The 19,730-nt window shown below is 53.6% G+C and overlaps 3 protein-coding genes across 4 annotated transcripts; 2 read left to right on the top strand and 1 right to left on the bottom strand.

Annotated features, from left to right (window-relative positions):
- The first annotated feature begins 234 nt into the window (after window positions 1-234).
- Foxr1 (forkhead box R1) lies at window positions 235-10,190 on the top strand. Its single transcript, XM_048340760.1, has 8 exons — window positions 235-414; window positions 4,376-4,447; window positions 4,533-4,864; window positions 5,006-5,394; window positions 5,809-5,887; window positions 6,069-6,285; window positions 9,638-9,823; window positions 9,928-10,190. The coding sequence occupies exons 1-8, from the start codon at window positions 279-281 to the stop codon at window positions 10,188-10,190; spliced, it is 1,674 nt and encodes a 557-aa protein (XP_048196717.1). The 5' UTR covers window positions 235-278.
- Cenatac (centrosomal AT-AC splicing factor) lies at window positions 10,116-18,003 on the top strand. Of its 2 annotated transcripts, XM_048343956.1 has the most exons (11): window positions 10,116-10,314; window positions 10,429-10,592; window positions 11,252-11,350; window positions 14,345-14,411; window positions 14,498-14,560; window positions 14,828-14,892; window positions 15,168-15,273; window positions 16,022-16,052; window positions 17,410-17,499; window positions 17,617-17,749; window positions 17,826-18,003. In XM_048343956.1, the coding sequence occupies exons 1-11, from the start codon at window positions 10,195-10,197 to the stop codon at window positions 17,887-17,889; spliced, it is 1,002 nt and encodes a 333-aa protein (XP_048199913.1). In that variant the 5' UTR covers window positions 10,116-10,194; the 3' UTR covers window positions 17,890-18,003. The 2 variants fall into 2 exon arrangements, with proteins under 2 accessions (XP_048199913.1, XP_048199914.1); XM_048343957.1 differs by lacking the exons at window positions 16,022-16,052; window positions 17,410-17,499; window positions 17,617-17,749; window positions 17,826-18,003 and having other exon boundaries at window positions 10,130-10,314; window positions 14,498-14,588; window positions 15,168-15,553.
- Window positions 17,974-19,663, bottom strand: Rps25 (ribosomal protein S25). The gene is made up of 5 exons (XM_048343961.1): window positions 19,495-19,663; window positions 19,209-19,304; window positions 18,807-18,990; window positions 18,104-18,202; window positions 17,974-18,016 (listed from the first exon to the last, which is right to left on the bottom strand). The coding sequence occupies exons 1-4, from the start codon at window positions 19,495-19,497 to the stop codon at window positions 18,108-18,110; spliced, it is 378 nt and encodes a 125-aa protein (XP_048199918.1). The 5' UTR covers window positions 19,498-19,663; the 3' UTR covers window positions 17,974-18,016; window positions 18,104-18,107.
- Between the last annotated feature and the right edge of the window lie 67 nt (window positions 19,664-19,730).

The following is a 19,730-nucleotide window of genomic DNA, read 5'->3' on the forward strand; positions in this document are numbered from 1 at the left end:
CTTACACACCCCGTCGTCGGCTGGAGAGCGTGGCGGCGCCCCTGTCCGGGGCTCTGGGGCCTTTTTGAGCCGCGGAGCGCGGGCGGGCGCTTGGAGGCGGCGGGGGGCGGAGGCGGAGGCGCGCCCCCTCCCGCCCCAGCCCCGGCTGCAGGCCGGGCACCGCTCACCTGCGCTCCCGCACGGCCGGATATTGGCGCCCGCTCCACGTGCGTGCCGCCCGCCCCCGCGCCACGCCCTCCGCGCCCTCCGCGCCCTCGCGCCGGCCTCGCGCTCTCACCATGGACCTGCATCTGCAGGACCCCGACTTCTGGGAAAGCCTCCACGGCCGGGTCCCGGGCCTGCTGGACTGGGACATGGGCAACGAGCTCTTCCACACCTGCACCACCGTGCACCTGCCCCCGGCCGAGCAGACGCGTGAGTGGCCGGCCGAGGGCCCGCGGAGGGGGATGGCACGGGGGGAGGGCTCGCGGAGGGGGATGGCACGGGGGGGAGGGCCCGCCGTGGGGGATGGCATGGGGGAGGGCCCACGGAGGGGGATGGCACGGGGGGAGGGCTCGCGGAGGGGGATGGCACGGGGGGAGGGCTCGCGGAGGGGGATGGCACGGGGGGGAGGGCCCGCCGTGGGGGATGGCATGGGGGAGGGCCCGCGGAGGGGGATGGCACGGGGGGAGGGCCCGCGGAGGGGGATGGCAGGGGGGAGGGCCCGCCGTGGGGGATGGCATGGGGGAGGGCCCACGGAGGGGGATGGCACGGGGGGAGGGCTCGCGGAGGGGGATGGCACGGGGGGAGGGCCCGCCGTGGGGGATGGCACGGGGGGAGGGCCCGCGGAGGGGGATGGCAGGGGGGAGGGCCCGCGGAGGGGGATGGCAGGGGGAGGGCCTGTGTTGGGGGATGGGCTTTGGGGAGGGTTCCAGAAAGTTTGAGGTGTGGGGTGAGGGACGGTCTGCAGTGGGGAATGGGGGGGGAGGGTCTATAGAGGGGAATAGGTGTTGGGGGAGAGTTTGCGGTGGGGATTGGTGTTGGGGGGCCTTCAGTGGGGGGATGGGATGAGGATCTGCGGTGAGGAGGGTGAGAGGGAGGGCCGCGATGGGGGATGGGGTGAGGGAGGGCCCTCGATGGGGGGGTGGATGGGGATTGTGGGGTTCTGGAAAATCTGGGGGGGGGCGGTTGGGAAGGGTCTGGGGTGGGGGTGTCTACTGTGGTCATTGAGGTTCAGGAAAGTCTGAGGTGTGGGGTGGGAATGGGGTGGGTCTGCTACGGTTGCCGGAGGCGGGGGAGGGTCCGCGGGGATGGGTATTGTGGGGTCTGGAGAGCCTGGGGCAGGAAGACTGCAGGTGCCTCCCCAGTCCTATCCTCTCACTCCCGGGCAGCTACCCCGAGCCTGGAGCACATTTTTGGGGTGAAGGGTCTGGAGCTGCCCCTCCCCCGCTATGCATTTGCCCCCTCCCCCCCACTGCAGTCCTGACCCACGGCGGTGACCACTCCCACTTGCCCCGCTGCTCTGGGCCTCTCTGGGGCCCATGCTTGGGCCCCTGCATGCTGTGCTTATTTTCCCTTCTTTATTTTTAAAAGCACTATGACGTTTGCTGTTCACGCCTGTGTGCATCCACAGACTTGTACATGTTTTGCCCACGGCAGAGGCTTTATCACTGTACCCCCCTTGGGCCTCAAGTGTTGTGATTTTTGAGGCGATTAACCCTGTTTCCACTGAACCAGTTTGGACTTGCTAGCCATTCTTTTTGTAAGCAAGTGCTCCTGTAGAGCGGTGCTCATCGCTCCACCCCTGTAGCCTACGCCAACCACACAAACCCCAATCAATCCATTTGTTTGTGCACGACATGCTGTCTGGTTCTATGTGAAAGGAGGGGGTTGGTTTCCACTTTTATACTATAATTCTCCTTTCGCCTAAATGCCCTTTGGCTCTGTTATTATTTTTAACACCGATAATTTTTTTTTTCTGTCCCTAAGCTCTTTTGCACAAGGCTAGCTCTCTACCACTTGGAGCCACAGCGCCACTTCAGGTTTTCTGGTGGCTAATTGGAGATGAGAGTCTCAGACTTTCCTGACCAGGCTGGCTCTGAACCGTGATCCTCCTCAGACCCTCAGTCTCCTGAATAGCTGGGATTACAGGCCTGAGCCACCAGCACCCAAGTCCAGTTGATTTTTTAAATACATAATTTTACTGTCATTTAGGTTGTTGTGCAGAGGAGTTACCATTTCGTAAGTCAGGTAATGAGTACATTTCTTTTTTGGTTGTTTCTTGGAGATAAGAGTCTCACAGACTTTGCTGCTCTGGCTAATCCTCAGATCTGAGTCTCCAGAGTAGCCAGGATGAACAGGCGTGAGCCACAGGTGCCTGGATAGTTCCCAGTTTTAATGTTAGTACAGGAACAGCTGTAATGAATATGGCCTTATTGCTGGCTAGCAAACTTGCCATCTGACTTGGGTTTTGTTTTTTTTTGTTTTTGTTTCATTTCTGAGATAGGATCTCTCTATACAGCTCAGGCTGACCCCAAACTCTCAATCCTGCCTCAGCCTTCTGACTGCTGAGATGATAGGGATTCACCACCATGCCTGGCCCACGGTTGCTCTACTTTTAGTGGTTCTTTTTTAGGGTGGTGGTTTGCTCATTTGTTACAGGGTCTTGCTAAGTGGCCTAGGTTGGCCTCCAGCTTGTGATCATTCTGCTTCAACTTCCCAAGTTCTGGGATTACAGAGGTACATTACCACACAGAGACTGCTTAGTGCTTCTGATAATTCCTATATTGATAGTGTATGGCTTTCTCTATTCATCATGTCTTTCTGTGGTAGTTTCTCCTTTTTCTTTCCAACCTTGTAGCTATATCTATTTCTTCTGTTGTTCTAGTGTTGAACAGTTGGCAGTGTGGTGGACATCCTTTCTAACTATTCAACTCTCGGATAAGTGTATCATCATTTCCCAAACAAAAACCTCCCATGTAACATGACGACACTCTTGTGCACAAAGAGCAGAGAAAATACTGAGATAATGAATGCAGGAGTTAAAAGCAAAGGGGGCCTGCACCGGTGGCTCACGCCTGTAATCCTAGCTACTCAGGAGGCAGAGATCTGAAGATCTCTGTTCAAAGCCAGCCCATGCAGGAAAGACTGTGAGACTCTTATCTCCAATGAACCACTGAAGTGGCGCTGTGGTTCAAGTGGTAGAGGGCTAGCCTTGAACTGAAATGCTCAGGGACAGCGCCCAGGCCCAGAGTTCAAGCTCCATGACCAACCTTCCTCACCCCCCCCCCCAAAAAAAAAGGAATTTAGCTTCAGACATGTTCAACTTGAAGCCAGACGTGGCATTTCACACTTGTCATGCGAGCACGTGGGAGGCTGAGGTGGGATTACTGATGGGAACCAGGAGACAGCTTTCGGCACAAGCGAGGTCTCAGTGCTCTGGGCACCGTGGGACCTGCGTCTCCCGTAACTGACTCCCACTTGCCCCCCAGCAGCTGCTTCATCTTCCCAGCAACCTGGCCCTCGCCCCTCCCCTCTTTACCCTTAGAGCCCCTTCTGTGCAAGCAGCACTCACGCTCTCTCCTCTCTCTTGTTCTCTCCCCTCAAGTTTTCTTAGTGAAACTTGCCTGTTGTTCAAGCCGCTCCTATTCCACACTCTCACTGTTGATTCTACCCTCCAACACTTCCTCTACATTTTCTGTTGCCAAAACCTGGGAGGAACTCGCTTCCGCTTTAAACGCTGTCCTTGCAATTACAAGTTCCGTGTCGCTACAGAGTGAGACCTTGTCTCCCAAATAATAGTGGGCTGTGGCTTGGTGGTAGAGTGCTTGCCTAGCATGGCACGAAGCCCTGGGTTCGATTCCTCCGTACCACATAAACAGAAAAAGCCAGAAGTGACAATATGGCTCCAGCGGTAGAATGCTAGCCTTGAGCACAGCGAGGCCCAGGGAGAGAGCCCTGACCCTGAGTTCAAGCCCCAGGACTGGCAAAATAATAATGAAAAAAAAAAAGAATAATGCGTTTGAAGTGTGTGCAGACCACCCAAGCAGTAAGGAGCAGCCAGCTGTACTGGAGGACTAACAGGGAGAGTGGTGTGGATGTTAAGGATGTACAAGTGGTGACTGAAGCCATGGGGGTATGTGAGATCACCCGTGGACCGACCTGGTGGACTGACAAGAATGCAGGCTGGGGCTCAGTGGTAGAGCACCACTGCCCGGGGAGAATGGACTTGGGGTGGAAGGAAACCCAGCAGTGTCTGCTTAGCATCAGGACCGCCTCCCCCCCTCCCCCAAGTCAGGTCCACATTGCTCCCAGGCCTCCTGCCAGGCACAGGAGCCTCCGGTCACAGGAGAAATAGGGCCATGTCTTGACTCTCTTCTTACTGTGTTTTTGCCAGTTGCCAAATACAAACTCAGGATCGTTGAACCGCCAGTATTGCCTTTGGATAAAAAGTATGAGACTGCTGACGGTGAGTGGGGAGGCGTGACGGGGCACGGGGGCTTCTAGACCAGCGAGCTGGCGGTGACTCGCCACCCCCGCTTTGCCCTGCACAGACCCAGATATTGAGCCCAACCTGTGGATGTGGGTAAACCCCAACATTGTGTACCCACCTGGCAAGATGCAGGTCAAAGACGCTAAGTGGGAGTGCCCGCCAAGCCCGCCAAGCCCGCCTCTCACCTCCCAGACGTCTGTGAAAAAGGAAGGAGGCGGCGACTCCGAGGGCGCGGAGGAGCAGGGGCAGCAGCCTTCCTCCAGCAGGGCGCCACCTAGCGAGAAGCCGAAGCTGAGCCGCGCTGCTGTGCCCCCTCCCTGCCCCTGGAAGGTGCGAAGGGGGTGGGCTGGCAGCAGGCAGGGTGGGCCCGGGGATGAAAGCATCACCCTTTGGGTTTCTTAGGGACAGGTTAACAGGTGTAGGGGTTGGGGAGAACCCCAGAGGCTGGTCTTAGACCATCCCCCCTTTAGTCACTGCACACCCCGGAGTGAAGGCCAAGGAGTCAGGACCAGTTCCTACTCTGTGCCCCTCTAGCTCCCGGAAGAGGCGGCGGCCCAGGCCCAGGCCCAGGACGACAGCTCCTCTGTGGCCCTGCCATCCCCTCATAAGAGGACCCCCCTCCAGAGTCGGAGGCTCCGGCAACCCACCAGCTCGGAGGGCAGACTCTGGTCCCGGCCTCCTCTTAATTACTTCCACCTAATTGCCCTGGCACTAAGAAACAGCCCCCCCTGCGGCCTCAACGTGCAGCAGATCTACAGCTTCACTCGGTATGTGGGGGCCCTGGGAGGGGGACGAGGAGGGACAGGGCCCGGGGTCTCATGTCTGCTAGCTGTTCCAGGCCCCGCTGACTCACTTTCCCTATTTGGGTCTGAGGACCTGTGCCTTCCCAGTTGTCTTTTCTCAGGCAAATATGTGTCTGCCCGGTACAAGAACACAGCTCCCCTGAGCCTTTTGTCTTAGCTCTCCTTTAAAATACAAACTCACCCCCCAACCTGCCCCTCGAAATGAGCACTACAGTGTAAAGTCTGTCCTAGGACTACTCTGCCAGGCACAGCTCTCGGAACCCCAGGGAGCCAGATGGAAAAAGGATGTGGATGTATTGCCTGCGTGCACACACGTGCTCACAGCTGTTCACACGGAGGAGATGGAACCCAGGGCCTCACACTAGCGGGGCTGTGCTTTACCTGAGCTACACCCCAGGCTCTTCATTCAGCGGTGGACCACAGTCACATATACATAAGTACAGGGGAATTGCTCAGAATGTTTCCTCATATTAGAAATAAAGAAGCTAACCCTGCTGAATACCAATCTCCTTATCTGCTGTGTTCCTGCTGTAGTCAAAAGTCCTCAGTCCTCAGCAAGAGGGAGGAAGGCGAGCCTGAGGCTGGGGGCAGTGACCTGGGCTTAGAGAAGAAGGTAGGGGGCAGGTTTTGCCCCCTGCTTAATCAGCAGAGGGCAGTTCTGGGCCAGCTTGCCATTCCCCCGGCCCAGGGAAGGACTGGGGGTGGGGAGAACAGCTGGAGAGTAAGGTCTCCCCCCCTCCAGAGAAACTTTGCCTTTCCTCACTGTCCACAGACAGCACTTCCCCTTCTTCCAGACGGCTCCCGAAGGCTGGAAGAACACCGTCCGCCACAACCTCTGTTTCCGAGACAGCTTTGAGAAAGTGCAGGTCAGCGTGGACACCGAGGCGGGCGCGCGGCCTCGCTCCTGCCTCTGGAAGCTCACCGAGGAGGGCCACCGCCGCTTCGAGGAGGAGGCCCGCGCCCTGGCTTGCACTCGGCTGGAAAGTATCCAGCAGTGCATGAGCCAGCCAGGTGTGAAGCTTTGTCATGTGTGGGCCCAGAGGGGGGACCTGAGGCTGAGTGTGCCAGCTTGGGCCTCACTTGAGGGCATCTTTGGGGGGGGACGGTCCTGGCACTCGGGTGATATCTGCCCGAGGAGAGGCCTCCCCAGTGACCCAGGACAGGGACGTACCCACGAGGAACAGGCAGGAAAGCAGCCATGGGCAGCTGGTTGCTCTTGACCCTATGGGAATGGTGCCACACATAGGAAGGCGCACAGACAGGGCCCCTGCCCTCCCAGAGCAGTTCAGGAAGCCCGCAGGAGGCCTTGGGACCTTGAGCGAGGGGAGCCCTGTGAAAGAGCACTGCAGGTGTGGGGGGGGGGGGCGGCAGCAGTTAGGAACCGCAGGCTACTTTGAATTCTTTCCTTTTCTTGCAGATATGATGCCCTTCCTCTTTGACCTTTAAGAAGTAAAAGTTAGAAATGCCTTAATAAAGTTTCCCTGCATCCTGTGTGTGTGTGTGTGTGTGTGTGTGTGTGGTCTCTGTAGATGGGGTTCGGTGCCTGCTACACGAGTTAAAATGGGGTACCCCTCAAAGGTGGGCGTGCTCCTGAGGCAGCAGTGGTGAGAGGGGGCTCCGTGCCCATCTGCCCTGCTCAGGAGTGGGGAGTAAGCCTCCCAGGGGCCTATGGACCAATTCCTAGTTTTTTGAAAATTGTCTTTGGAAAAGCTCACTTGCCAGCTACGGAAGTGGTAACGGCAGGGAGGGCAAGTGTGAGACCACACAAGGGCTGCAGGGAAAGGGTGTAGGGAAATAAGATGCACGATGGGAGATAAGGGGTTTTTGAGATAGGATTTGGCTACTTAGCCCAAGTTGGCTTAGAACTTGAGATCTGCCTGCCTCAGTCTCCAGAGCTGTGAGCTATAATACCCATTTTGTTTTTTTTCTGAGACAGGTTTGTTATATAGCTTGAACTCATAATTCTCCTGGTTATAGGCATGGATCAGTATACCCTGCTTGTAGCATCCTTTTACTTATTTACTTAGTGCTGATCCTGGGTTCTGAGCTCTTGTTTAGCTTTTTCAGAACCTTCCAAGGGATGGAGGCAGAGGAGGTCAAGAACCTTCAGGGAAATCCTCCAGCTTCCTTCTGTGTTAGGGTCCCTCAGGGTTCTGGGATTACATTCATGTGCTGGGTTCCAACTGTACTTTTTTTTTCTTTTTTCATTTTTGGTACTAGGGCTTGAACCCAGGGCCTCAAGCTTGTTTTGATCCACCGTGAGGCTTGAACTCAGAGCCTAGGTGCTGTTCCTGATCTTTCTTGCTCAAAGCTTGTGTTCTATCATTTTGAGCCACAGCTCCACTTCCAGTTTTCTGGTGGTTAATTGGAGAGGAGTCTCACAAACTTTCCTGCCCTGACTGGCTTTGAAAAGCAATCCTCAGATCTCAGCCTCCTGAGTAGTTAGGATTACAAGCCTGAGCCATTAGTGCCCAGCTCTTCAAGTTTTCTTGACTTAGTGACTCAGTCTTGTTCCCCCCCCCCCCCATTAATTGGAAATAAGAGTCACAAGGACTTTTCTGCCTTGGTTGGCCTGAAACTGCCATCTTCCACATCTCAGTCTCCTGAGGAGCTAGGATTACAGCTGTGAGTCACTGGTGAAATGCTCAAGTTCCGGACCGCCAAGAGACCACCAGAGACCAAGACCAATGCAAGCAGCAAAAAGGGCGTTTATTGCGGGCTAGCTCGGTCCTCTGCACATGCAGCACGCTGGTGACGCTAAGAGGCCCTGAGCCTAGGGCTTCCAGCTGTTTTATACATTCTTTGGGGAAGGCAGGGACTTAGCATACATCATAGCAATGTTTAACAAATCAATACGCACCACGGGAAAATCATAAAACAATTCTAAAACATGTTCGGTGCATTTGGTGGCGGGAAGGAATCTGGAAAGGGTTATTGGTCAAATCGAGGGGCTGGCGTAATTAAAGTTGATTGGTTTAAGTTATAGGGGTGTCGCAAGGGAGTATGTGCCTAGCTACAGGGTTTTTAATTAGATACTGGAAACCACACCTGGGTGGGGGAGTTCTGGAGAAACTCCAGAACTTACTTTTCTTCTCTGACCAACCCTTAATCAGTTTCAGCCATCTGGTCACTCTGTCCCAGGGCATTTCATGTTCCCTTACTGGAAAGCGAGGGGTGAAGGTAGGGTTGGTTTAGGGTAAGGTTAGGTTTTCTACAAGATGGAGTTGTTCTGGCTTTTCACTGGTACCTGGCTTATTTGGTAGCTCTGATGAGCAGGATAGTAGCTGCATGCTTTCTGTTCTCTGTCTCTGAGTAACACTACCTTTAAGGAGACTATTAACTGCAGGCAGCTTGGGTTTTGAAGGTCTTAACCTAATTTAGTTTGACACCTAATGAAACATTGCATGCAAACTGTTGAGAGTCAGGCATGAACAAAATATAATTCATCTACTTGAGTTTTGGACTATGAGATACCCTCTTCTTTTTTTTTTTTGGCCAGTCCTGAGCCCTGGACCCAGGGCCCGAGCACTGTCCCTGGCTTCTTCCCGCTCAAGGCCAGCACTCTGCCACTTGAGCCACAGCGCCGCTTCTGGCCGTTTTCTGTATATGTGGTGCTGGGGAATCGAACCTAGGGCCTCGTGTATCCGAGGCAGGCACTCTTGCCACTAGGCTATATCCCCAGCCCCGAGATACCCTCTTCTTAAGCTTTCCAACTCTTAACAAAAAGATGCCTGGCAGGGGGGTACATCCCTATAATCCTAGCACTCAGAAAGCTGTGGCAGATGGATCCCCATCAGGAGTTTTTTTTTCAAGGCTAGCCTGGCCATTTGCAGCAAGCTCCAAGCTGGCCTGTGCTACCTCCCGACATCCCGTCTTTAACTGTCACACAAAATGAAAGGCCTAGCAAAGGACCTGGAATTAATCCTGGGGCTTGAAAGGATCTGTCCCCGCCATGCCAGGGGACCATGCGGAGATAACCACAGACAGGAAAAGAAGGTTCATAAGGAGGTTTATTAGTAGGGCCATAGTTCCCACGGGAGAGGGAGCTACACGGCGTCAGCACCTTACCCAGGTGGCAGCTTCTCCCTGGGGGTAAGGAGGAAGTAGGTAGGTAGTGAGTAGGAGTGGCTCATTAGGTATGGGTGGATCTGGGGGGGCTAGTGGGAGGAGCTGAGGACCTGAGGCTAGGGAAATGCTAAGGGGGCTGAGAAGCAGCGGGGGGAGGGGGGGGAAGGCACTCAGGTAGCGTGTCGGTGGCTGTCAGTACTGCCCCGGCAACACACACAGACAGACACACACGCACACCCAGAAATTCCACAAGGACGACTTGGAGGTCTCACCACGGCAGCCTTTCTTCCTTTAGCTAAATACTCGGGGCTTACCATGCGCCAGATAGAGCCGTTAGCTTCCCGGGGGTTGCGCTGCCCTCGTCGCGTCTCTCGGAGCGTGGTGGAAGGGGAGGAACTCCTGACACCGAGGCGGAAGGGGGAGACCTCCACGCGGAGACCCGAGGGCTGGAGACGCCAACGCGCGCGGGAACAGCAGCAGGGTAGCAGGTGGCCAGAAGATGCCGGGAGGGGAAGCCCGGGACGCTGGGAACCACCGGGAACGAGGCTCGGGGCTCCCCACGCCTCACCTTTCCCGCCCTTTAAGATCGGAGCCGCGCGAATCGCCAGCCCCGCCCCGCCCCGCGTGGCTTCCGGAAGAAGGGCGGAAGTTGGGAGCGGAACGGCGAGCGTCCCGCGCAGCCGCACAACAGGTTCCAGCGGCGAGGGCCGGCCGCTAGGGGTCGCCAGGACTCCTGGGCCCCGCCCCGCCCCGCCCCGCCCCGCGCGGAGAGGTTAAAGGTCAAGCGTTGGTGGAGGGCGGCGAGTCTCCCGCCGCTGCTGCGGGCGGAGGGTCCTGACCGCTCCTGAGCCGATGGCGCCGCCGCAGCGGTGTCCTCTGTGCCGCCAGACTTTCTTCTGTGGCCGCGGACACGTCTACAGCCGGAAACATCAGCGGCAGCTGAAGGCAGCTCTGGAACGGCTCCTGCCCCAGGTGCGGACGCGGGGCCGCGGGGCCGGGCGGGGCCGCGGGGCCGGGCGGCGCGGGCCCGGGGGCCGCGCTTTGGGAGGCCCCCTCGGGGCTCAGCCCGGTCGGTCGTCCCCGTAGGTGGCGGCGGCCCGCAAGGCCATCCGCGCCGCCCAGGTGGAGCGCTACGTGCCGGAGCACGAGCGGTGCTGCTGGTGCCCGTGCTGCGGCCGAGAGGTGCGGAGACATCTGAGCCACGGGAACGTGACGGTGCTGCACGGGGGCCTGCTGGAGCACCTGGCCAGGTGGGTGCGGGACGGGGGCCCCCCTGCTGGAGCACCTGGCCAGGTGGGTGCGGGACGGGGGCCCCCCTGCTGGAGCACCTGGCCGGGTGGGTGCGGGACGGGGCCCCGCTGCTGGAGCACCTGGCCGGGTGGGTGCGGGACGGCCCCCCCTGCTGGAGCACCTGGCCAGGTGGGTGCGGGACGGGGGCCCCCCTGCTGGAGCACCTGGCCGGGTGGGTGCGGGACGGGGCCCCCCTGCTGGAGCACCTGGCCGGGTGGGTGCGGGACGGCCCCCCCTGCTGGAGAACCTGGCCGGGTGGGTGCGGGACGGGGCCCCCCCTGCTGGAGCACCTGGCCGGGTGGGTGCGGGACGGGGCCCTGCCCTGGCTGGAGCACCTGGCCGGGTGGGTGCGGGACGGGGGCCCCCCCTGCTGGGGCACCTGGCCTGGCATTGTCAGTGTCTGAAGTAGATAGAAGCTTTATGGCCATCAGGGCCCCAGTGGTGAGTCACTGCCCACCAAGGCAACTTCATTGGAAGAAGGGAGAGTGGAGATCTTGAGATCAGCTGTAGTACTCCACTGCCATGTCCAGGGCAGGAATCCCGTGCCAGTGTGTTACTTAACCCAGTGTTCAGATTCCCATGAGCTGAATCTGAAATGACTCATCTTTGTCATTCTCAGCCCAGAACACAGGAAAGCGACCAACAGATTCTGGTGGGAGAACAAGGCTGAGATCCATATGAAAGAGAAATTTCTAATCTCCCCCCAGGACTATGCTCGGTAAGTCACTGGTTATGTTTGTTAGCGAAGATGAAGTAGCCCGCGTTTATTCTTTCACTCTTTGCCAGCTATCAGATTTTTTTCTTAATAAGGTACTGGTATTGAACCTTTCAAGTGTGCGTGTTCTCTCTCTCTCTCTCTCTCTCTCTCTCTCTCTCTCTCTCTCCCTCCTGTTGTGGGGCTTGAAATCTGAGCCTGGGTGCTGTCCCTGAGTACTTCAGCTCAAGGCTAGTGTTCTACCACTTGAGCCACAGCGCCATTTCTAGGAATTGAACCCAGGGCCTTGTGTATGCTAGACAAGCTCTACCACTAAGCTACATTCCCAGCCCCTCTTTAAAACTTGAATTGTTTTCAGGATTTTTTTTTTTTTTTTTGGCCAGTCCTGGGGCTTGCACTCAGAGCCTCAGCACTGTCCCTGGCTTCTGTCTGCTCAAGGCTAGCACTCTACCACTTGAGCCACAATGCCACCTCCAGCTTTTTCTGTTTATACCTTAAATGGTATAGGGCTGGGAGTGTGGCTTAGTGGGAGAGTGCTTGCCTAACATGCACGGAGCCCTGGGTTCCATTCCTCAGCACCTGAGTCCAAGCCCCAGGACTGGCCAAAAAAAAAAAAAAAGTATAAAAAGATATGTTTCTTTGCATAGGAAAGAAAATTAGAATATATGAGGCCATGTAGCATATAATGGCATTTTCTTTCAACAGCGAACCAGCATAGAAAGATGGTCCCAGCCAGGCTCCGGTGGCTCACACCTGTAATCCTAGCTCATCAGGTGGCTGAGATCTGAGGATCACAGTTGAAAGCCAGCCCAGGCAGGAAAACCAGAGAGACTGTTGTCTCCAGTGAACCATCAGAAAACCAAAAGTGGAGCTGTGGCTCAAAGAGGTAGAGCAAAGTAACTTAGGGATAGTGCTCAGGCACTGAGTTCAAGACCCATGACCAACAAACAACAACAAAAAGAAAACTGGTGCCATAATATTGTATTGCTTAGTGATTTTGTAGGTATTTGTTTCATGGACCAGTTCATAGCCAGGCAATGTGGTTCATCCCTGTAATCCTAGTTACTTGGGAGGCAGAGAAGAAGAAGTGAACAAATGGACTCATAGAAGTTCCTTTGGAATTTTTTGTTTTTGTGCTGGTGCTGTTTCTGAGACTCAGGACCTTACAGCTAGTACTCTACAACTTGAGCCACATTGCCACTTGCAGTTTTTGCTGGTTATTTGGAGAAAAACTTTCAGATTTATCTGTCCAGGATGGTTTGGAACTATGATCCTCAGATCTCAACTTCTTGAATAGCTAGGATTACAGGTGTGAGCCACTAGTGGCCAACCATAGAAGCACCTTATAGACTTCCCATCCTTTTACATACTGGGTCACACAAAGTGCCCAGCTACTACTCTGGTTAGCCTTGGATCCAGCTATATATGGGTAAGTGCAAATCTATATGGCTCAGGACACTGTGGATAGTGTTTTTGATAGTCTGAAAACTTGTATATTTAAGATAAAACTGGCTGCAAATATATTTATGGCAAATGGAAGATACAAGTAAGGAATGGAAGTATTTGAATGGTAATGCTAAAATTCTTAGGTTGAGTAGTCTTGTGAGGTGTTGACAGCTCCCTACCAAAAGTGTTTTTTCTAAATTTCATTATAAGGGAACTAAGGGAATCATGAAATGGTAACCCCTCTCTGTACAACACTTTAATAATAATAAAGTTATACTGAAAAAAAAAAAAAAAGGAAACCCACTAGGCTTCAATGGCTCACGCCTATATTCCTAGCTTACTTAAGAGGCTGAGATCTGAGAATCACAGTTCAAAGCCAGCCTAGCCAGAAAAGCCACAATGAAACTCTTATCTCCAGTTAAGCACTCAAAAGACCAGAAGTGGAGCTGTGGCTCAATGGTAAAGCCCTAGTCCAGAGCACAAAGAGGCTCAGGGACAGTGCCTAGGCCCTGAGTTCAAGCCCCCACAACAGACCAAAAGCAAACAAAAAACACACAAAGAGGAAACCAAAGAATTCAGAATTTGCCATACTGTGCAAGGCCTGGCCTGAATTCTTCAAAGGTTTTGAAGAAATCCAGAGAGAACCAGGAAAGCTTCTAGTTTTCTTTTTTTTTTTGGCCAGTCCTGGGCCTTGGACTCAGGGCCTGAGCACTGTCCCTGGCTTCCTTTTGCTCAGGGCTAGCACTCTGCCACCTGAGCCACAGCGCCACTTCTGGCCATTTTCTGTATATGTGGTGCTGGGGAATTGAACCCAGGGCTTCATGTTTATTAGTCGAGCACTCTTGCCACTAGGCCATATCCCCAGCCTCCCAGGAAAACTTCTAGACTGTTCTAGACACCTAACAGTCCAATTCCATATGTGACCATTCCTTGGTTAAATAAATCATAAGACATTTTTTAATCAGGGACATTTTTAATTAGACTGTATTTCTGTACTCACAACCTAAATGCCAAAGAGTAACTGAGTTTTTCTTCTTTGTGTGCTGGTCCTGGGGCTTTGAACTCTGCTCTAAACCTTGTGCTCTACCACTTTGAGCCACAGCTCCATCATGTCTGGCTTTTTGGTAGTTAATGACAGGTAAGTGTCTCTTGGACTTTCCTGCCTGGTCTGGCTTTGAACTGCAATTCTCAGGTCTCAGCTTCCTGAGTAGCTTCCAGGCGTGAGCCTGAATCAAGTGCCTGGCTGAGTAATTGACTTTCTCCAGTGTGGAATCATGGACTATTACTGCTGTTGGAAGATGCCTGCCAAAATATTTGGACTTACATCTCATGGTGTGTACACCCATTTTTGGCAAAAGGGGTGTAGATGAAGGAGATATGGCCAACATAGCAATCTGGGTGGGATGCATACACAAGGCTGTTTTGAACATTCTTTTGTGAGATTTGAGTGTTGTCAAAATTAGGAAAAAAAAACAAAAACCAGTTGTCTACGGAGGAGCTTTTCACAACTGATGGCTGGGTCTCTAGGCTGATTGGTGCCTTTTCTTTTAGATTTAAAAAATCCATGGTGAAAGGTTTGGATTCCTTTGAAGAAAAAGAGGATGAGGTGATCAAAGAGGTAGGAAGGAAAGGCTCTGAAGAACCCCTTCTCCTGGTGCTGACCCCCATGCTATTCAACTCGTCTGAGCGTCCTCTCTCCTACAGATGGCTGCTCAGATCCGCGAGGTGGAACAGAGCCGGCGGGAGGTGGTCCGATCTGTCTTAGAGGTTGGTTTCTCTCCGAGGATCCAGAGCAGTATCCAAATCCACTTATCCCAGTGTTCCTAGATCCAGCCTTTGAACTTGCAGCTCTTCTCAGAGAAGTCAGCCTCCATTCCTTCCTGCTTGGCTTGAATCCCCTGTGGGCCAGGGGCACCTGAGCCATGGAGATATGGGTGGGACCTTCCATGATACTGGAATCTGGAGTGTGGGGGCATGGCCAAGGTAGGCTCTTAAGCACCTTAGACACATTTATTTTTCCTGAATCAAACTCAGCCTCAGGCAGAGCCAGACCCAGAAGAGGGCTCTTCAGCACCCAGAAGCTGGAAGGAGACAAACAGGTAGGACTCTCGGGAAACATCTGGCCTGTGGGCTCTGCGAGGCCTGCAAGGTCATTTGGTCTGTGATGGGACACACACTCAGCTGCTGCTCACCAGCCGCTGTATTACCAATTTTGTATGACCTGAAAAACATTATAGCCAAATAACTGTTGGCAGGAAAATGGGTTTTAGAGCAATCTAAGATAGATGGGTAGGGAATGAAACAGACCTAAATGTTACTATCCTCCTGGCCCCCAAGGACCTCACCTGGCAGCCTGGCTCGGTTTGTCTTTCAGCCAAATAGCCTCCAGCTCACTGCAGCACTCACAGTTGGACCTGCAACGCGCTACCGAGCTCGACTGGATGGAGACAGGCCAGCCTCTAACATTCATTGGTCATCAGGTATAGTGGACTGGCAAGCCAGAAGGCCAGAGTCCCTCCCCCCAGCCTCATTGCCCTCCTGGCTTTCCTGCCGTGGGTGCTTCACCCTCCCACAAAGACCCTCATCCCCACCTCACTCCCCAAACCATGCCGCCAAGTTTGTCTGTTAGCTTTAACTCCTGTTTCAACATTGGTACAATTTCTACTTGCCCCGCATCACCTGCCCTCTCAGAACCCACACTCCAGCCTTTCTACTCACACTTTTCGTCCTCTCAGCATTGTCATTTTTTTAGTTATGAAAACTGGGCCTGTCGGGGCTGGAAATACCGCCTAGTGGTAAAGTCCTCACCTTTATACATGTATACAGTATACATGAAGCCCTGGGTCCCATTCCCCAGCACCATATACAGAATACAGCCAGAAGTGGCGCTGTGGCTCAAGTGGTAGAGTGCTAGCCTTGAGCAAAAAGCAACCAGGGACAGTGCTCAGGCCCTGAGTTCAAGGCCCAGGACTGGCAAAAAACAAAACAGGTCCTGTCTGTTACGAGCAGATATGGCACCATTTGAAGTTTTTAAGTGTATATGTGTAAAGTAAGCCTCTTTCACAGCTCTGCATATGATCTGAAGACATTCTTCTAGACACATCCGCTGTTGAGACTGGGAGCCTCTAGAGGCCAGACTGTGTAATGGCTTAGTGTGCTCTGCAGCAAGATTAGTATTGGGTCTCTAGCTCTATCTTATCTTGGATCTTTTCTCCATTTCCACTACAGGATACACCTGGAGTTGGTAACATCCACTCAGGTAAGGCCCCAGCGTTTCTAAAACTAGAAGCAGTTGAAACCTCAGTAAAATCAGTTTACTAGTCAAATCCAAATTATCACTCCCTCTACACACCTAGAATGTTCAATTGATGGGAGGGGAACGGGACTCCTGTAACCAGCCCTTCCACATCAGCCTACTCAAGAAAAACTCCTTCGCACATGTGTACATAGTGACTGCCCCAAATCAGAAACAATCCCAATGTCTATCTACAGGTAAATGAATTAACTGAATTTGATATAACATAAAACCCCAGCATAGTTATAAGGCTGCATCCTTTCTTACAAAAAGCCAAAGACAGGTGACAATACAGGTAGCAAAGACAGCAAAGTACCATGGCTCATGCCTATGATCTAACACTGCTCAAAAAAAGGCTAAGGCCTGGGAATGTGGCTTAGTGCTAGAGTGCTTGCCTGGCATACACGAAGCCCTAGGTTCAATTCCTGAGCACCACATAAACAGAAAAAGCTGTAAGTGGCATTGTGGCTCAAGTGGTAGAGTGGTGACTTTGAGTAAAAGCAGCTCAGGGACAGTGTCTAGGCCTTGAGTTCAAGCCCCAGGACTGGTGGGGGGAAAAATGGTTGAACCTGGATGCTGGTAGCTCAAGTCTATAATCCCATCTCTAAGCACCAAAAAGCTCAGGCCATGACCAGCATGCACACATAAAAATTTCAAGGGCTGGGGTTGGGGATATGGCCTAGTGGCAAGAGAGCTTGCCTTGTATACATGAGGCCCTGGGTTCGATTCCCCAGCACCACATATACAGAAAACGGCCAAAAGTGGCGCTGTGGCTCAAGTGGCAGAGTGCTAGCCTTGAGCAAAAGGAAGCCAGGGACAGTGCTCAGGCCCTGAGTCCAAGGCCCAGGACTGGCCAAAAAAAAAAAAATTTCAAGGGCCTGGGCTGGGAATATGGCCTAGTGGCAAGAGTGCTTGTCTCAAATACATGAAAAGCCCTGGGTTCAATTCCCCAGCACCACATATATAGAAAATGGCCAGAAGTGGCACTGTGGCTCAAGTGGCAGAGTGCTAGCCTTGTGCACAAAGAAGCCAAGGACAGTGCCCCAGGACTAGCCTCAGGGCTGAGACCTGAGGATCTCAGTTCCAAGCTAGACCAGACTAGTACAAAGCATATGCTGCTTGGGCCCTTTCAAGTCTGTTAACTGCTTAAGACTAGCTGAGGACCGTTCACATCTCAGGCTCCAGGACTCTTAAACTGCATTTCTAGCTCAGTCAAGCACAGGAACAGCTAGCTGGCCCATGTTCCTCAGTAAGGTGGATGTTTTTTACAGTCCCAGCACCACCAAAAGTGCTTTTAATTCTGGACTGGGTCTTTCTCCAGGTGCCACACCTCCGTGGATGATGCAAGATGAGGAACATAACTCTGGAAACCAACAAATAGGACCTTCCTATGAAGAATTTCTTAAAGAGAGTAAGTTCAGAGCTGTTGCCTAAGCAGGGCATAGCATATGCATCTGAAGCCCAGGCAGTGTCTTGCCTGGGCCACACAAGTGTAAGACCAACCAGAACAGTTTTCCTACTTTTGCAGAGGAAAAAGAGAGGCTCAAGAAACTCCCCCCAGATAGAGTAGGGGCCAACTTTGATCACAGCTCCAGCACCACTGCAGGCTGGCTACCCTCTTTTGGCAGAGTGTGGAACAATGGACGTCGCTGGCAGTCCAGGTATGGATCCACTTGGGACCCCAGCCTGCCATCCTCTGCAGTTGTCACCATTCTGTTAACTTTTCATTTCCTCCAGGCATCAGTTCAAAACTGAAGCTGCAGCACGGAACAAGCAACAGTCACACAAAGAAAAAAGCTAATCTAATCATCACCAGGCTGGAAGTAACCCATATGATCAAATACTTTGCAATTGCTTCTCTTAGAAAACAGGCACACTCATTTTAATGTAATAAAGTTTTATTTTTCCAAATGTACAGCTGGTTGGACCTGTTTAAAAAAAAATCAGAATCAGTACTAGAGCCTTCAAAAGGGGATCCATGTGTGTGGTCTGTTCAATTCTGGGTGGGTGCTCACCTGTTCATGCATCTTCACCAGCAGCAGGGGCATCTCCACCTTTAGTATTTCTAGTGTAAATCACTTGAGCTCTGTGCTTTGAAACGAGTTTGATAAGTCCTAAGGAAAGCAAGATAAAGCTTTTACAAAGCAGTTCTTAATTATACTGTAAATCTTGCAGTTAATTTTAAAAGTTCGAGGAATCGGTAAACAATTGATTTCATAAATCATTTTACATTTTAAACTTTCTCAACAAAGCAATTTAGAGAGCAACTGCTGGCTTAAATGGTAGAATTTCATAGCAATCCTGAGCTCGCTCAATCCTAGCACTGGGGGAAAATTTGTTTCCTCTTGCTTGGTACTGCGGGCTCACACCGATAATCTATGGTCATACGGTGAAGCCAGCCAGGGGTGAAAAGTCTCCATAGTAAATTTATGCATCACCTCAATCCCCAATTAACCACCAGAAAACTGGAAGTGGAGCAGTGGCTCAAAAGGGTAGAGTGCTGGCAAGAGCTCAGAGCAAAAGAGCACCCAGGTCCCGTGAATCCAAGCCCCAGGACTGACCAAAAATAAAGAAAAAAGCCAACAAACCAAAACATCTTTAGGCTTTCTTCGGGAGTGGGTGAGGATTGAACCCAGCATCTCCCAGAGCTTTTCTCTCTAACTCCCAGTAAAAGCACTACAGACTTAGAATTTAACCCCAAATAAAAGCCCTCCTCACCTTTGCTAAGCAGCTCCTGAAGGGCTGCCCTGGCCAGAGAGCCACGAATCTTCAGCCTCTCAGAGACCACCGCAGGGGTTATGAGCTTATAGTTGGGGACTTCCTTACAGAGTTTGTCGTAAGTAGCTTTGTCAAACAGGACGAGGTTGTTGAGCTTGTCCCGAACTTTGCCTTTGGACCACTTCTGCTCACAAAGACAAGGGCAGCCGGTCAGCGCTCCGGTCCCCCACCTCCCCCTCCCTCCAAGTAACCAGCGTCTGAGAAACCCCTTCCTTAAACGGAGATCCCGGGTTCCACAGAGCCCGGGGCTTTGGACCCCTCTAACGTGGGGCGCCTCGTAGACGCCTTGCGGATGACCCCGTGCTCCGTGGTGCCGGGCCTGCAGGAGAGCGTCACCCCTACCTTCTTCTTGGCCTTGCCCCCAGACTTGTTGACTGGGTCTTTGTCTTTCTTGGCCGACTTCCCGGCATCTTTCTTCTTCTTGTCGTCCTTGGGCGGCTGCGGGGGGGAAGCAGAGCGGGCCGGTCCTGAGGCGACGCCGCACCCCACCACCCAGCACGTGGGGCGGCCCCCGCGCGCCGAAGCCCAGCCCGCGCCCGGGGGGCCCTCCCGGCGGCGGCGTCCGCACGGCGTCCTCCGCCCCGCCCGGCCCAGGGAACCCCGCCGCTTCGCACCCCGCGAAACTCACCATCGCGAGGCGGCAGGAGCGGGAGCGGGCGCGACGGCGGCGGCCTCGTCAAGATGTCGGACAGAAAGGAAGTGCTTCTTCCCGACGGGCCCAGAAACCCCAGCCCGCCGCGAGTGCTTCCGGGGCGGGGGGCGGGGCCACCCGGAGGCAGTTAGGGCGGAAGGGGCGTGGCCGCCAGCCGCTCCACTCGAGACGCTCTGCACGGCTCTTCCCGGGCACTGAGAAACAAACAGGAA

This window comes from Perognathus longimembris, chromosome 3 (genome assembly GCF_023159225.1).
Source record: "Perognathus longimembris pacificus isolate PPM17 chromosome 3, ASM2315922v1, whole genome shotgun sequence".
NCBI classification, from domain to species: Eukaryota; Metazoa; Chordata; class Mammalia; order Rodentia; family Heteromyidae; genus Perognathus; species Perognathus longimembris.

What these genes read in the sequence shown, in the direction of transcription:
- Cenatac (XM_048343956.1), top strand. Translation starts at nt 10,195, where the DNA reads ATGGCGCCGCCGCAGCGGTGTCCTCTGTGCCGCCAGACTTTCTTCTGT. An exon ending in TAACATTCATTGGTCATCAG is followed by an intron (nt 15,274 to 16,021) that starts GTATAGTGGACT and finishes TTTCCACTACAG; the next exon opens with GATACACCTGGAGTTGGTAA. An exon ending in AGTTGGTAACATCCACTCAG is followed by an intron (nt 16,053 to 17,409) that starts GTAAGGCCCCAG and finishes GTCTTTCTCCAG; the next exon opens with GTGCCACACCTCCGTGGATG.
- Foxr1 (XM_048340760.1), top strand. Translation starts at nt 279, where the DNA reads ATGGACCTGCATCTGCAGGACCCCGACTTCTGGGAAAGCCTCCACGGC. An exon ending in AAAGTATGAGACTGCTGACG is followed by an intron (nt 4,448 to 4,532) that starts GTGAGTGGGGAG and finishes TGCCCTGCACAG; the next exon opens with ACCCAGATATTGAGCCCAAC. An exon ending in CGCGCGGGAACAGCAGCAGG is followed by an intron (nt 9,824 to 9,927) that starts GTAGCAGGTGGC and finishes CCGCCCTTTAAG; the next exon opens with ATCGGAGCCGCGCGAATCGC.
- Rps25 (XM_048343961.1), bottom strand. An exon ending in GGGGCAAGGCCAAGAAGAAG is followed by an intron (nt 18,991 to 19,208) that starts GTAGGGGTGACG and finishes CTTTGTGAGCAG; the next exon opens with AAGTGGTCCAAAGGCAAAGT. An exon ending in TCAGGAGCTGCTTAGCAAAG is followed by an intron (nt 18,203 to 18,806) that starts GTGAGGAGGGCT and finishes TGCTTTCCTTAG; the next exon opens with GACTTATCAAACTCGTTTCA.